The sequence below is a fragment of the Nannospalax galili genome, unplaced genomic scaffold, assembly GCF_000622305.1.
Source record: "Nannospalax galili isolate Female #2095 unplaced genomic scaffold, S.galili_v1.0 scaffold1402, whole genome shotgun sequence".
NCBI lineage: Eukaryota > Metazoa > Chordata > Mammalia > Rodentia > Spalacidae > Nannospalax > Nannospalax galili.
Genome location: NW_008348453.1, coordinates 507,429 through 524,625, shown reverse-complemented (window position 1 = coordinate 524,625; position 17,197 = coordinate 507,429). Strand labels below are relative to the sequence as shown.

Genomic DNA, 17,197 nt, shown 5'->3' with positions numbered 1-17,197 from the left:
AAAGACATAATAAGCCCATCTGTATCCAGACACCAAACCCTCCAGCATGTAAAGGGCGGAGGTTGCGGAACAGCACCAAGTTCCTGTATCTGTGGCCTCACTTGTCATTACTACCTTCCCAGCATCCTCTTCAGAGGCCAAACACCCAACAGGTAATTGTATTGAAAACTAAGTATTTAAGCAAAAAATATTTAGTAAAAACAGAAATTAGGGGGCAAAAAAAATCTTGTTCTATATTAGGGTGATGGGCAGGATGTAGCTCAGTGGTACAGTGTTTACAGGAGGCCTTAGGTTACATCCTAAACACCACACACAAAAAGGCAGATAAATAAAATGAAAACTAAGTACTCTGGGGTAAAGGAATAGTCAGATTTAAGGCTGGTTAATTTTAAATGAAACTAAGTTTCCAGAAGAAAAGGCTTGGCATGTGCTGACAAGAAGACAGACAGGAAACCTTGGTGGCCCTGTGTGGGAACAAAGTGGATAAGTATGGCCCAGGGCACAGAAGCAGACTTGAAGGATACAGCCTTTCCTTTCCGTGCAGAGCATTTCACACTTCCTCAACAGGTTTTGCATAAATTCACTCATTGGCCAAAAAGGTGGCCAGAGGTATAGATGTTTTAAGAGTTGTCGATAAACCTCTAAGACCTCAATTAGAATCAGGACAAGTCAAATGTAAAGGCAAAGAGGGCCAGGCATGGTGGTGCACGCCTGTAGTCCCAGCACTCTGTGTGAGTTCAAGGCCAGCCTGGTCTACATAGTGAGTTCCAGGACAGCTGGGGCTACAGGGAGACCCTACTTCAAAAAGACAAAAAAAAAGAAAAGGCAAAGAGGAGGAATAGACACCTGAGGTGGGAGGGAGAGATGATAAAGCACATTAAGAGGCAGCCAGAGGTGTGCGTGCGTCGGAGAGCTGAAGATTTAGCTCTGGGCTTGCTCAGTGAAGGTGCAGTTTGACTGACAGACAGGCTGAAATCAAGACATGTAGATCAGCAAGGCCTAGGAAAGAAAGGAAGAAATTCCCCCGTGGATACTCAAAATTGAGGCGTAAAGTGGGAAGTGAGAAGATTCTAGCTAGATGACTAAAGAGCAGAGCCAGATGAAGGGAACACAAAATTCATTCTGAGTGTGAGGGAAGATGAAAGCTAAATCCTAAAAACAGTGAGGAAAAAACAACTGAAAACAACAGAGTAAACAAAGACATTCTGAGACAAAGAGTGTGCGCTCAGGGCAGGAGTGCTAGCACAGAGCCACCAGCTTGCTCAGTACTCATTCAACGTATTAGCACAGAAGCGGCAGTGTACAGCAGTGAGGAGCCTGTGCTGGGCAGCCTTCCCTGGTGAACGGGAACGAAGGCCACTTCTCCACAAGCATTCGGAATCAAGGTATCTGGAAAACACTCCTTTTGAATCACCTCCAACTTTCTCCTTCGCAATGATGAATTTTCCAGTCAGAAAAGTACCCTGTTTCTAGGGCTGGAGGTGTAGAACATGCACCCATGTGGCAGGCCTGGCTGCCATCTTCAGCACCACAAAAAATTTAACTTTTAAAACAATTACCGCTACTGATGGGAAAACAATGGGATCACTTTCTATAGGAACATGGACAGGGGCTGAAGAGATGGCTCAGCAGTTAAGAGCACTGACTGCTCTTGCAGAGCACTTGGGTTCAATTCCCAGCACCCACACGGCAGCTACAAACCGTCCTTAACTCCATCCAGTTCCAGGGAAATCCGAAGCCCTCTTCTGACCTCCACGGCATTGCACGACACGGGTGCACTCACATACATGCAGGCAATACACTCATATACATAAAATACAAATAGTAAATATTAAAAAAAAAAAAAAAACACAAGAACATGGACAGGAGCTAGAGAGGTGGCTCAGCAGTTCAGTACTGCTCTTGCAGGGGCCCAAGTTCAGTTCCCAGCACCCACACACTGCCTGTCACTGCTCTAGCTCCAGAGAATCTGATACCTTAGCCTCCACAGAGCATAGTGGCGCACGCCTTTAATCCCAGCACTCGGGAGGCTAAGGCAGGTGGATCTCTGTAAGTTCAAGGCCAGCCTGGTCTACATACTGAGTTCCAGGCCAGCTGGGGCTACAGGGAGACCCTGTCTCAAAAAGGCTAAATTAATTAATTAATTAATTAATAATTAAATAAAATAGGGGACTAGAGAGATGGCTCAGTGGTGCTCTTGCAAAGGACCCAAGTTCGGTTCCCAGCACCCACACGGTAGCTAACAACCATCCATAATTCCAGTGCCAGGGGATCCTCTTTCTGGTCTCAATTGACATTGCATGACACAGGTGCACTTACATACATGCAGGGAATGTACTCATACACATAAAAAAAATTAATAAGATATATTTAAAAAAAAAAAAAAAGCTAGGAATGATGATGCACACCTTTAGAGGCAGGCGGATCTCTGTGAGTTCAAGGTCAGCCTGGTCTACGTAGTGAGTTCCAGGCCAGCTGGGGCTATAGGGAGACCCTGTCTCAAAAAGAAAAAGAAAAAGATCATGGAGAGGTCTAGCTGGTTTGGTCCATGCTTATAATCCCAGCATTTGGGAAATAGTGGCAGAATCAAGAATTCAAGGTCATTCTCAGCTACACTGTGAATAGAAGCTATCCTACTATCCTGGGTATATGTGACCCTGTCTCAACCAAAATAAAATAATTAAAATAAACATGAGAGTTGGAGAGATGGCTCAGAGGTTAAGAGCACTTGCTGCTCTTCCAAAGAGGACTGAGTTCAGTTCCTAGGACCTATGTTGGGCAGCTCACTACCACATGTAACTCCAGTTCCTGGGGATCCTCTTCTGGCTTCCAAGGGCACCCTCATACATGTGGCATTTACTCACATAGACATACACATATACACATAAAAAATAATATAATAAAGACCCTTAGAGACAGCTGTAAAGAAGCAACTCCTAGACCAGCAAAATGGTTCAGTGGGTAAAACTGCTTGCTGCCTTGTCTGATGACCTGAGATCCATCCTAGAACCCATGTAAAGGTAGAAGGAAAGAAATCGTCCTCTGATCTCCATATGCATCCCATGACATGCAAACACATACACAGGCATTCACACAGAGTAATAAAATTAAAAAAAAAAAAAAAATTTTAAGCAATTCTAGGCCCACGTGCTAAGATAGGGAAAGAATTTCTACCTGTTGGTATATGCCTGTGAACCTGGTATTGGAAGGCTGAGAGCAGAAGGATCTTGAGTTTGAGGCCAGTCTAGACTACTCAGCAAAAATGTGTCAAAAAAAGCTCCCACCGGGCGTGGTGGCACACACCTTTGATCCCAGCACTTGAGAGTTCGAGGCCAGCCTGGTCTACAGAGTGAGTTCCAGGACAGCTGGAGCAACAGGAGACCCTGTCTCAAAAAGACAAAAACAAAACAAAACAAAACAAAAACAAAAACAAAAACAAAAGCTCCCAAAAGTGTTCCTACTCACTTATCACTATTGGCGATCTTGCGGAACTCACGGACAGTCATGGCTTTCTTCTGAATGTTGTACTGAGTGAAGAGGCCAGACTGCCCGGTCACCAGCTGCTGGATGGGTGCAGGGATGACCAGATCATCAATGTCATCATAGGACATTCGAGGCTTCCACTCTTTGGGAGGAACAACCTACAGGGGACAGGAATGGTGGAGATAGTTAAGAAAACCGGCAAGCTCAAGTTCAGCTGCCAGTGTAGACTGCCATCCAAACTAGCAGTCAATTTCCAGTGCAGACTGCCCATCCAAACTAGCAGTCAATTTTACTAAAAAGCAACTCAGATTTACCCCTGCTCACCCAAACACAAGAAGTCACACTGTCACGCTAACCTTGACCATGCATAATCGCAAAGACCTAAGGGAAATATTACTTGTAAGCCTAAGCATCCTAAAAGGTAGACAGTTAGTTGATTGTCTAATAGCCCTGGGCTCTTTAAGAAAACACACAACCAAGCTGGGCGTGGTGGCGTATACCTTTAATCCCAGCACTCGGGAGACAGAGGCAGGCTGATCTCTGTGAGTTCAAGGCCAGCCTGGTCTACATAGTGATTTCCAGGACAGCTGGGGCTACAGGGAGACCCTGTCTCAAAAAGACCAACCCCCCCACACACACACACAAACACAAAAGTAGGGTCTGATGGCAGACACCTGTCATCTCTGTACTCCAGACTGTCTCCAGTTTGAGACCAGCCTGAGCTACCCAGTAAACTAAAAGCTTGCCTGGGTTACATCATGACAGGCTGTCTCAAAACCAGAACAGGTAAGCATGGTGGCGCATACCTTTAATCCCAGCACTCTGGAGGCAGAGGCAGGTGGATCTCTGTGAGATCAAGGATAGCCTGGTCTACATAGCAAGTAGTGAGTTCCAGGCCATCCTAGAGACTATCTGGGAGACTATCTCAAAAAACAAATAACAAAAAACAAAAAAACATAAAACTCAGGGGCTGGAGAGATGGTTCAGCAGTTAAGAACACTGGTTGTTCTTGCAGAAGACCCAGGTTCAAATCCCAGCACCCACATGGCAACTAATAACTGTCCGTAACTCCAGTTCCAGGGGATCCAACAGCTTCTCTGTCCTCTCCAGGCACTGCACAACACGGGTGCACTTACCTACATTCAGGCAATGCACACATACACATAAAATAAAAAAATAAAATTAAAAAAAACTTAAAATTTTAAGCCAGGCATTGGGACAATGATGCAGGAGGATGACTATAAGTTCCAGGCTAGCCTGGTCAACCAATGGGACCCTATCTCAACAAAAAATGGTAATAATATAAATTATAAAAGAAAAAAATGGATATGCATGATAAAATAAAATAATTCAACAAGCCTTTTCATAAAATCTAGTAAGTATATAAGTATACAAAAAAATTAATGTATTGGAAAGCTATACTGCACATCCTGCAGCTCCTACCTACTACCTGAACCCAGCAGGGGCCATATCTACATGAGTCAAGACAATGGTCTGGAGACTCAGTGGAAGCACCAAGGTTCCAGACTAGTCCTCAGCTTTGTAAGCAATGACTTGTATGTTTCCATACCCAAAAAGTAGGGGCTGGGACTACAGCTCAGCGGTAGAGCACTAGGTTCAATCCACAGTCTCATGTAAAACAAAACACACAAAAAAGGAAACATACATACGGAAGGAAACTCAAATAGCATAAAACAGAAGTTTTCTCCTGGTTCAGACTAAGTCTCTTGCCTCTGTTTCTGGAGGATTCTTCCAGAAATGCAATCATTTCATCTTTGGGGACAGATAACTTGATTGTGATTGAATATATGAAGGGCTGATTTGGCTGGGGACCAGGAGGATGGCCTTAATTCAATGCACAGGGAGAAAAGAAGTACAAGCCAGAAACCAATTTAAAATGACAAAGACCAGAATACTCTTCTTGGCCGGTGTATTCTCTCCCTTGAAGAAAGTCCCCATGGGAAACCAAATTACTCCAAGAGTGCCTCATGAAACCAAAGTAAAGGAGACAGGTGGCCCTAACACAACAGCAGCAGATAAGTTCTGTACAGCACCCAGTCCAGCCCCAGCAAGAGGACTGAAACTCTGAGGCCAGGCCTGGGGACCCTGGCTGTTTACCTCCCTTTTGTACTCCTACCTAACCGCGTGCACACTTCAGATATTAACAGGAACTAGTTTGCAAAATAGAATGGCATATACCCTAGCTTTCAGAAAAACTCAGTTCTGATCTTCATTTAGGAAAAATTTTACTGTCACCCATTTCGTCTTTAGGGACTCAGAAAACCTGACTGTGGCAGACTGCATGAAGGGCTGGTTTGACCTGGTAGAGGGGGAGGGAAGACACTAATTCCATGCATAGAGAAAAAAACCATACAAACCAGAAACCTCTTTCAAATTACAAAAACCAGAATACTCAGGAAATGGCTATCATAAGAGTCCCTGTGAGCAACCCTCCTTACCTTAGCTAGCCCAGCCCGGTGAGCTCCTTGGGATTCAATGTAGGCAATGTACCGGCTGAAGTTCCGGAACTCTTCCATGGTTGGGTAAAAGGTCATTATTCGAGCACTGGGATTCAAGGTTTCAGATTCAGAAGCCATGTTTCCTCCTTTCAGGGGTGGCTTTGCTCAGATGGAAATCTACATTAAGAGAAGAAAATTAAACATGCAATTCAAACTGATTCTTGAGTACTGCAGAAATTCTAAAGCCTTTAAGACCTCACACCTGGAAACTGCCTCTAGGATGGTTATTTAAATGAACTTGAAGTCTGAATAGAATCCCTACTGCTCAAAAAGGGGTGTGAGGAAGCCTGGGGGCATGGTCACCAGCAATTCCAGCTCTAGGGAGGATACAGGATCTGCAGCTGGGAGGCCAAACTGCTACTATGTCAACAAAGGGGAAAAAGAGAAGGAAGCTAAGGTATCATACCTCTTTGTAGCCTGAGCTCATCAGAGATACAAACTTTGTTTCAGCTACAAAATAAACCATTATCACTCAGTTGTTGGTCCTATGTACAATACAGCTGACTTGTACATTACATTTTAATTTTGCCCTGTTTCAGGACTCTGGCAATCTCTTTATAAACATACTACAGGGCCAGGTATGGTAGTCCCACACCTTTAGTTCACCTATTTGGGGGGCAGAGGCAGGCAGAACTTTGTGAGATCTAGGCCAGCCTACTCTACATATTGAGCTCCAAGGCTAGCTGGGACTAGGAAGACCCTGTCTCAAACAAATCAAAAACAAAAAACACTACCAACAACAACAAAAAAACCCACCAAAATTGTTCTTATAGCTAAATTAAAATGTAGTGTCAGAAGTTCATAATGAAGTCAAATTAGAGGTTAGAGACAGGTTGTACTGAACTGAACCCAGAAATCAAAGGACAAAATTTAAACAAGCAATAAACTGGCAATACAAGACAAACTTCCTAACTGCAGAGAGAAAATAAATACATGCTTTGGGATGAGGATTTCAAGTGGGCAGATCCCACCCTAACTGTTGACAACAAATCATCACAACTGGAAAAAGACAATGCATACTAACAAGAGCCAGTTTAGAAGCAAACAGTAGGTCCTTTTCTGAACTACCTCACCAAGGGCCTGCTTGGTGCTTCTGCTTGGTGCTTCTTGCTTCTGCTTCCCCAAAGCCAAGACTAGTGAGAAGCCCACTAGTGAGAAGAAACTGCCTCCAACCTCCTGGCAACCTAGTAACAGCGTGGAGTAAAACCATCCAAGGCAGGAGAGAAAACCCAATATGGCAACTCTCAGGCTTCCATTCCACTTAAAATAAGGGGTTTCTGGCCAGGTGTTTTTCATAAACTTTGCATGACAGGTATACTGTTTTACCCATTTTACATACCAGGAAATGTGCCACAATCCCCTCCCTAATGCATCTTCCATCACCCTCTACCTCCACCCTAATCTCTACGAGGACTAAGTCCTTTCCAAGGGGAGAGCCAAGTGTGGAGGACCTGAAAGCTATGCAACTTGGGAGACTTTCCTTCTTTAAAGAAAAAAAATCCAAAACTATCCTACGTTTGCAAATTTTACAAAAACATAACATAAATGAAAATACTGGACTGGGGCCCCTCCCCCGGGCTTCAAAGGGGCCAGAGTGGGGCTTCAATAGCCTCTGGCCCTATTTATCTTTGTGTGCCCAGCGCCCGGAACAATACATGGCACAGAATAGGCACTCGGTAACTTGAATAACTGATTTCCTCCGCTCACCTTAGGGGCTCATCTCATTTTTTAAACTCTGGTCTCCCCACTCCCCCACCCGCACCCCCTCAACATATTCTCTGGGGGAAATCTCCTGGTCCCCGACACCTTCCCACCCGCATCCGGCAACAAAGCAAAGAACCCGAGGGTTCAAGAGCACCGGCTCCAGAGTGAAAACGGAATACAGATCCGGTGTCTACTACTTTTTAACTATGTGACCTTGACTATGTGGGTCGACTTGGCTGAGCCTCAGTTTCTACACCTGCAAAATGGGGATTCCCAACCCCCTGCACTGCAGGGATTGGTATGATAAACTCAGATGATGCAAGCGAAACCCTCGGCACTAGGCCTGGCACTTAACCACTCCATAAAGGTAGCTGTTGCTAACAGTCACCTGGAACTCTTGCACCTTCTCCTCACAGCTCCCCCTCAGCATCCCTCCAAAAGCAGCCCTGAGTCCCAAGGTCCCCGAACCTCACCACGTAAAGGTACTGCCCCTCCCGGCCCCACCGCCTAGGCGAGGGAGGCCCGACCGCAGGAAGAAGAAAATAAGGCCCAATGGGCCCGCCCCCCCTCCCGATGTCCATAGGCCACAAGAGATTGGAAAGGACCAATCGCAGGACTCATTTTAGATCTTCCTCCTCCTATTGGCCAAGAGACATGTCAATCACTCAGTAGCGCAAGCCCCACCCCGCCGCCCCTCCCCCACCGAAGCTCACAGTCACCGCAGCATCAAGTCTAAAGAAATCCCAAACCCGGTGGCCCTCACCGAAAGCCCAAAGCCCCCGCAGGGCTCACGCCCGACCTCGGCTGCCGCCAATCGCCGATCCCACGGCCTTTCTTGCGGGCGAAAGACGAAGCTCCGCCTCCTGTAAAGTCGGACTCTGCGCAGCCTCAGTAACTGCGGTCCTCCATTCCGAGGGCCGCTACAAGCCCGCGAGCAGCCAATGGGCAAGCACAGCAGCCGCTCCGAGGCTGGACCATCAGTGTGCTCAGCCTATGTGCGGCCGCTCGGGCTGTTGCCAGGAGGAAAAACTGTAGCGCTTGGGATCCCGGCCACTGAGCGGCTGGGCTGAGTGGGAAACTGGCCAATCAGAAGCTGGTTCAGACCTCGGCGCTACCAGAAAGGGGAGGATCAGAAAAGGGCCGGCGTTGGGACGGGAAGGGCGATCGGGTAGTTTGTGGGGTGTTTCTAACGAAAGGAAAAGCCAAAGTTTTCTTGGAGCGAATACCCCGTCGGTGCCTAAAGGGTAAAGGTGACTGAGGACCCCAGGGGAAGTTTCAAAAGTCAGGCAGTCCGGAGAAGGCGATCATCCTGCCCCAGCTGGTTCAGGACCAAAGTCCTGCCTGCGTTTTTAGAAACCCCACAAAACTGGAAGGCGAGGCAGCTAGGGAGTAGTTCCAGGAGTCCTGGGGGTCATTAGGACGAGTCCTGAGAGAGGATGCCCTTGGGGGTGTTAAACAGCAGTTCCTCTTTGAGCTCGAATTTGGGGGTCATTAGCAGCTTTGGGGCGCAGAGGGGGATTCTAGGACTCACTAGAGGCTCTTCTGGAGAGCGAAGGGGATTCCGATTAGTCATTAGGAGCAGCTCCTCAGAGGTACTGAGCTGTTTTAACGTCTTCCCAGACTGTCAAAGAGGACTGGGAAGGAAATGTTAACAGCACACCCTCATAGGTCCCATAAGAAAGGAGCTCTCACAACTCTGGGCATAAAATTCACGTAGCACTGGGAGATTTTTCATGGAGCCAGGGGATTTGGGGCTGGAGAGATGGCTCAGCGGTTAAGAGCACTGACTGCTCTTGCAGAGGACCCAGATTTGATTCCCAGAACCCACATGGCAGCTAACAACCGTCTGTAACTCCAGTTCCAGGGGATCCGCTGCCCTCTTCTGACATCTGCAGGCTGACATGGGTGTGCTTGCTTACATCCATATGCCACATGCAGGCAATACACTCATACACAGAGAAAATAGAAATAAAATAAATACAAGCCTTTAATCCTAGCACTCAGGAGGCAGAGGCAGGCAGATCTCTGTGAGTTCAAGGCCCACCTGGTCTACATAGCAAGTTTAAGCCATCTGGGGCTACAGGGAGACTCTGTCTCAAAAAGACAATCAATTTTTTTAAAGAAATTTTTTTTTGTCTTTTTGAGACAGTGTCTCCCGGTAGCCCCAGCTGTCCTGGAGTCACTATGTAGACCAGGATGGCCTTGAATTCACAGAGATCCTCCTGCCTCTGCCTCTGCTGAGATTAAAGGCGTACGCCACCATGCCCAGCTATAAATAAATATTTTTAAATAAAAATAATAAAATGGGGGCTGGAGAGATGGCTCAGCGGTTAAGAGCACTAACTGCTCCTGCAGAGGACCTGGGTTCAGTTCCCAGCACCCACATGGCAGCTGTGAACCGTCCTTCACTCCAGTTCCAGGGCAATCCAACGCCCTCTTCTGACATCCTGGGCATTGCACGACATGGGTGCACTCACATACATGCAGGCAATACACTCATACACATAAAAAAAAAATTTTAAATAAAATTTTTTAAATAAAATGAAAAATGCAGGACTGTTGTAATGGTGAAAGTTCATTAATATTGGTTATAAGGAGATACTATATAGAACAGTATGGACCAATGGACTGGGCATATATTTGTTGAAAAGTTCAAAAGAGAAAGTGGGGCACGGTGGCACAAGCCTTTGATCCCAGCACCTGGGAGGCAGAGGCAAACCTCTGTGAGTTTGAGGCCAGTGTGCAAGTTTCTGGTCAGCCAAGGTTTTTGTTTTTTGTTCAAAAAACAAAACTGTGAGTTGGAGGATAGCCTAGCCTACATAGCAAATTCAAGTTCCATGCCAGTCAGGAATATATAGTGAGACTCTGTCTCAAAAAATACAAAAACAGGCTGGAGAGATGGCTCAGCAGTTAAGGCTGCTCTTGCAGAGGACCTGGGTTCAATTCCCAGCACCCACATGACAGCCAACAACCATATGTAACTCCAATTCCTAGGGATTTGGTGCCCTCTTCTGACCATCCATAGGCATTGCACAACACAGGTGCACTTACATGCAGGTAACACACACACACACACACACACACACACACACAAATCCAAAAACAAAAAGTTGAAAAAAGTCTGAGCTTAGTGGCACATGCCTGCAATCCAGGTACTTGATGGGCAGAGGCAGGAGGATCAGCAGTTCAAGATCGTCCTTGGCTTCATAGCAAGTTCCAGGCCATCATGGGCTTAAAAAGAAAGAAGAAGGAGGAGGAGGAGGAAGGAAAAGAAGACATTGATTATCCAGAATACCTTAAAGGCATCTAATAGTCTTTTTTTTTCCTAATTTTTTCTTTTACTTATTTATTATATTTTGAGACAGCGTCGCACTGTGTATCCTTGGCTGGCCTCACTATGTAGACCAGGATGGCCTCATCTCACACAGATCCACCTATCTCTGCCTCTGAGTGCTGGAATTAAAGGTGTGCACCACCATGCTAGAACTACATAGTGAGACCCTGTCTCCAAAAAAAAAAAATTAATTGAAGGGAACATATGTGCATGTGGAGGTCAGAAGACAATTTGCAAGAGTTAGTTCTCTCCACCATGTGGGTCCCAGGAATCAAACCCAGGTTGTCAGACTTGGCGGCAAGCCCTCTTATAGAGGACCTGAGTTCAGTTCCCAGCACCCACATTGTGCTAGCAACCATCCTTAACTCCGGTTCCAGGGGATCCAATTCTGTTTTCTGGCCTCTGTGGGCACTGCATGCATGGGTGCACTTATATGCATGCAGGCAAAATACTCATAAAAATAAAAAAACAAAATCTATTTACCAAACTATTCCCAGTCTAATTTTGGAATACCTTTATCACCTCAGTAAAACCCTCCACCTCAGGCTTAGTTACAATCACTAGTGCTGCTTACAATTGATCTCCATTCTCATCCCAGCCAGGAAACCAGGAATCGACTCCCTCCCTATGTGTAGATTTGCCTTTCCTGGTTGATTCATGTAAATAGACCCAACAATATGTGGTCCTTTGTGTCTGGCTTCTTTCACCAAGCACACTGGTTTTTTGGAGATTCACCAATGTTGCACTTGCATCTGTATTGCCTTCTTTCCTACTGCTGAATAGCATTCCGTGGTGATCATGATTGACATCTGGATTGTCTCCACTTTGGGGTTGCTCTGAATAGCACTGCTATGAACATTTATGCCCAAGTCTTTGTGTGAATGTATGTCTGCATTTCTCTTGGATAGATAGAGTGGAATAATTGCAGGGTTGTATAGGAAATTTATGTTTATCTTTTTAAGAAACTGCAAGACTGTTTTCAGAAATGTTGATTCCCATTAACAATATATGAGGAGTCCCATTTCTTCATACTCTTGCCAACATTTGGTATTGTCTATCTTTCTGATTACAACCATTCTAGTGGGCGTGAAATAGTATCTTCTTGTGGTCATAATTTGCATTTTCCTAATGACTAATGATGTTGAGCATCTTTTTAATGTGCTTATTCGCCATTCATATATACTTTGGGGTAGGGGGAACTGTCATTCAAATCTTTTGTTTTTGAATTGGGTTGTTTGAATTGCTATTGTTGAATTGCAAAGGTTCTTTGTATATTCTAGATTCAAATCCTTTACCAGATGTAGACTTCATAAATATTTTCTCTGATTCTGTGGCTTGTCTTTTCATTTTCTTCAGTGTGTTTTTAAGAATCTGAGCTTTCAATTTTGATGACATTTCAGTTTATCAATTTATTTTATGAATTGTGCTTTGACATAAACATGGACATGGTTCTGATCTGCCTCCAAAATATGTTCAGAATGGAGCGTTTCCCTCCACCACCACCATCCTGGTCCCAGCCATCTGTAGTTTGAATAAGATAATTCCATAGCCTCCCAACTGTCTGCATTGGCCCTTGCCCTCTGCCGTCTCCCCACCACAGCCCACTGAGTGATTCTTCAATACTAGATGCCAGATCCTGTTCCTCCTCTTCAAACCATCAAAACACTTCCCAGTTCATTTTGGAGAGAAGCCAAGTTCTTTTAAGAAGACTACAGACACCTCTAAGTCTCCTCCCCCAGCTCTCTCCTCCAGTCCTCTATTCTTTCATGTAAATTTGCTCCCCAGCCACCCTTGTAACTTGCTCTGTTGTTCTGCCCTTTAGTCCTGTCCATAGCACATCTGCTTCTCCAGGATGGGTCCTTGTGTTCACCACTATCCTTAACACTTGGGACAATCCTGACTTTTATGTGCTTACTAATAGCCGGATCTGCTAGCACCCTATCTCAAACTTAAAAAGTGAAAGGCCAACCAGATGGCTCTTCAGGGAAAGGTGCTTGCTGCCAAACCTAAAAACCTGCATTCTGTCCCACATGGTAGGAGAGAACTAACTCCTGTTAATCTGCCCTCTCATCTCTACCCCTACACAGTGGCATGCACACACACACTCACAAATAAGTAAATAATAAATAAATTTAATTAAAAAATTTTTTTTGAGATGGCTTCTCATTATATAGCCATGGCTGGCTTGGAACGCACTATGCAGACCAGGCTGGCCTCAAGTTCACAGAGATTTTCCTACTTCTGCCTCCCCAGTGCCAGGATAAAAGACATGTGCCACCATGCCAGGCAATTTAAATATTTTATTATTTTTTAATGTGTCTGTGTATTGTCTGCATGTAGGTAAATGCACCCATGTCATGCAATGCCCACGGAGGAGAGAAGAGGCTGTCGGATCCCCTGGAACTGGAGTTACAGACAGTTGTTAGCGGCCATTGGGTGCTGGGATTTGAATCCCAGTCTTCTGCAAGAACAACCAGTATTCTTAACCGCTAAGCCATCTTTCCAGACCCCATACCAGGCAATTTTTTAAAAGAATTTTTTTTAGGTCAGGGGTGGTGGCGCATGCCTTTAATCCCAGCACTCCAGAGATAGAGGCAGGTGGATCTCTGTGAGTTGTAGGACAGCTAGGGCTACAGGGAGACCCTGTCTCAAAAAGACCAAAACAAAACAAAACCAAACAAACACAAAAAAAAAACACTCATATGCTCACACATAAGCTAAAAATAAACCTTTTAAAAAAGATGAGAGAGAGAGAGAGAGAGAGAGAGAGAGAGAGAAAGAGAGAGAGGCCACATATATGCCTTTTGTCTGAGCACTCAGGAGCCAGAGGTAGGAGGATCTCTGTGAATTCAAGGCCAGCCTGGACTCCATAGGGTGTTCCAGGCCAGCTGGGGCTACAGGGAGACCCTGTCTCCAAAAGACAAAATAAATAAATAGAAGGATAAAACAATAGAAAAAAAATTTAAGTGAAAAGAAGGCTATGATGTAGTTCAGTGGTAGAGCACTTGTCTAGCATGTGTATGGCCCTGGGTTCAATACTACAAGATAAATCAATTAATTTTAAAAACAACTTTTGTGTGAAGGAGTGCTATTCTTCCTTTTGGTCATAATGAACAGAAACTTTGGATTACCCATTTTCCCTCCTTGTATAGTTGAAGAAATGAATGTGCAAGAAGGTTAAGTAGCTAGAAAAGAGCCATCAACCAAAGTGGACCGAGTGAGCGAGCAACAGGAGGGACTGTGCACACTAACGACTTTGGCCTCCACATCTGGTCCAGTCACACCCAACCGTGACCGGTGGCATTAGCTGCTGAAAGTAAACACTCTTCTCAGGTACTTGGGAGGCTTTGTGCACAAAGCCTAACAGACTGGAGGACAGGAAAGAATGCTATTAAACAGCAGAACTCCCTGATACAGCCTGACCCACCCAGCCAGTTCACTAGGCAGGGGCCTTCTGCAGCCAACTCAGTCCATGTAAATGAGAGAATTTGACCTGAACTTCTCCTTGCAGACAAGGGCAGTTAGAAAGACTAGGCTTCGCAGCCCATGAAATATAGAAATACAAATATAAAAATCCCTAATTAGGCTCAGTGGGTAAAGGCACTTGCCATACGAACCTGATGTAAGTTTGATCCCTGGGACTCAAAGATGTGAATGGTAGAAAGAGAGCATCAACTCCTGTAAATTGTCCTCTGGCTTCCACATGCATGCCGTGTCCTGTATGCATCTGTGCATACACAATAAAAAATAAATAAATAAGTGTAATTAAAAATTTAAAAACCAAACCAAATTAATTCCTTGATCTATCGAAAAGCATTTAAAAAGCTCCATGCAGGGGCTGGAGAGATGGCTCAGTGGTTAAGAGCACTAACTGCTCTTGCAGAGGACCCAGGTTCTATTCCCAACACCCACCTGGCGGCTACAAACTGTCCTTAACTCCAGTTCCAGGGGAATCCAAAGCCCTCTTCTGACCTCCGCGGCATTGCGCGACATGGGTGCACTCACTTATATGCAGGCAATACACTCATACACATAAAATAAAAATAATAGCCGGACATGGTGGCGCACGTCTTTAATCCCAGCACTATGAAGGCAGAGGCAGGCAGATCTCTGTGAGTTCAAGGCCAGCCTGGTCTACACAGTGAGTTCCAGGACAACTGGGGCTACAGGGAGACCCTGTCTCAAAAAGATAAAAAACAAAAACCAAAACAAAACAAAAAATGATACTTGCCTGTAATCCCATTTCTCAGATGATGGATAAAAGAGACTCAAAAGGAATTCCAGGTCATTCTCAGTTATACAGAGTTCCAGGCTAGCCTGTTTCAAAACAACAACAGCAATAAATTAACTGAATGTGGTAGCTTGTGCTTGTAATCTCAATATTTGAAAGGCAGAGACAGAAGGATCAGTGCAAGTTGGAGGCCAGCCTGGTCTATATATCAGGTTTTAGATTAGTTATGCTGTAGAGCAAAATACTGTCTCAAAAAATGAATAAGATGGCTCAGCAGTTAAGAGTACTGACTGCTCTTGAAGAGGACCTGGGTTCAGTTTCTAGCACCCAAATGGCACATAACAACCCTCTGTAACTGCGGTCCCTGGGGATCCAACACCCTCTTCTGGCCTGTGTGGGCACTGCACGACATGGGTGTACTTACACTAGCAGGTATATAGCATGTAAATACACTTTGTATTTGTTGGTTATAAATCTTCAAGACCTTACAGGAGTTCAAATGCAGAGCAGTGGCTATAAAGAATACTCTAAAAACATGTCAGAGAGTGCTGGAAAGGGCCAGCTTTGGAAAAAGAGGTAGAACACAAAGTCTTTGGGCAGAGAGTGGCATACTCCATAGCAAAGTCCAGGCCCTGGGTGGCATTTATTTGGAACATGGTTACTTGGTAAATCTCCATGTGAGCCGTTCCTACCCACTGGTGCAGGAGGCTGGCAGAGAAAAGCAGTTCCTGATAGGGAGGTGAGGTTGGTATGGTAGATGCAAGTCCCTTCTTTAACTGTGGGGGCTGGAAAGTCTCTCTTGGAGCTGACCAGGGTGTGTGCTCACTGTAAGAGTGAAAGAAAGGACTCTGAGGAGGGGAAGTGGAGAATCTGAGCATTGAACTCCAGTCACAGTTCCGACAACTGATTTCCCTTCTGCCTCAAGGCCAGATGAAGCATGTCTCTTATCCACTTAGCAAACGTGTACTGAACCCCTGCTTTGGGTCAGGCTCTAACCTGGGAGGCAAGTGAGAGTGGGTCCTGGCTCCAAGTTCACAGCCCACTAGAGGCAGATGAGCCAAACCATAATTATAATGCCAGTTTACATTTCATTTCTGCACTGCAACCTGGATAATTTCCTTGGTATTTTTCCCCTGTGTTACTATTTGAACAGCCAAAGAAGCAAGAATAATAATTTCACGACAGTGCTATGGTTACTGGACCGAGAGCATAGCTGGCTAAGAAACTACTCTGGTGAGGATGAGGAAGGAAAGCATTTAAGGAGGAAATCCCTAAGGGACTTGATCTTGTATGGAGTGTACCAGGAAGAGTATCTAGGAAGGGTGTGAGGGTGTGTGTGTGTGTGTGTGTGTTAACATATGCAGTGACAGTATGGTGTTTTTCTACCTCTGACACATGATATGAAAAAAAGTACATGTCAGAGGCAGAAAAAAAAACTAGAAAATGCATTTAAAATTTATAAGGAACATCACCACCCTCACCTGCACTTCCTTAATTTTAACGCATACAAATACCATAAGGAACTGTCAGAGTGGGAGCTCTGAGTCAGCAAGTCTGCCGATTCTGTACGAGAGCAGCCAGGTGATGTCCATCCTATATATTCATCTGTTTGTCTCTAGTTTAGGTTGTTTCCAATTTTAAAAAATTATTTATTTTTATGTGTATGAGTGTATTGCCTGCATGTATGTAAGTGCATCCATGTCATGCAATGCCTGTGGAGGTCAGAAGAGGGCATCAAAGGGCTGGGGAGATGGTGCAGCAGTTAAGAGCACTGAATGTTCTTGCAGAAGACCCAGGTTCAAATCCCAGCACCCACAAGGCGGCTAACAACCATTCGCAACTCCAGTTCCAGGGGATCCGATACCCTCTTCTGTCTGTACTGTATGACACGGGTGCACTTACACACATGTAGGCATACATACAATA

The 17,197-nt window shown here is 45.1% G+C and overlaps 1 protein-coding gene and 1 pseudogene across 4 annotated transcripts in view; both read right to left on the bottom strand.

The window, feature by feature from the left end:
* The window catches only part of Kdm4a (lysine demethylase 4A), a 54,909-nt gene extending 46,263 nt beyond the window's left edge, over positions 1-8,646 (bottom strand). The window contains exons 1-3 of one of the 4 annotated variants that reach the window (XM_017801179.2): positions 8,506-8,646; positions 5,943-6,119; positions 3,466-3,641 (exon numbers count right to left, since the gene is read on the bottom strand). In XM_017801179.2, the coding sequence (XP_017656668.1) occupies positions 3,466-3,641; positions 5,943-6,080 (314 nt within the window). In that variant the 5' untranslated portion in view covers positions 6,081-6,119; positions 8,506-8,646. Of the gene's footprint in view, positions 1-3,465; positions 3,642-5,942; positions 6,120-8,094; positions 8,267-8,469 lie in introns of those variants that run through there. The other 3 variants (XM_008845379.3, XM_008845380.3, XM_008845381.3) reach the window with 3 other exon arrangements.
* LOC103743877 overlaps positions 8,324-17,197 on the bottom strand; it is a 26,757-nt pseudogene continuing 17,883 nt past the window's right edge.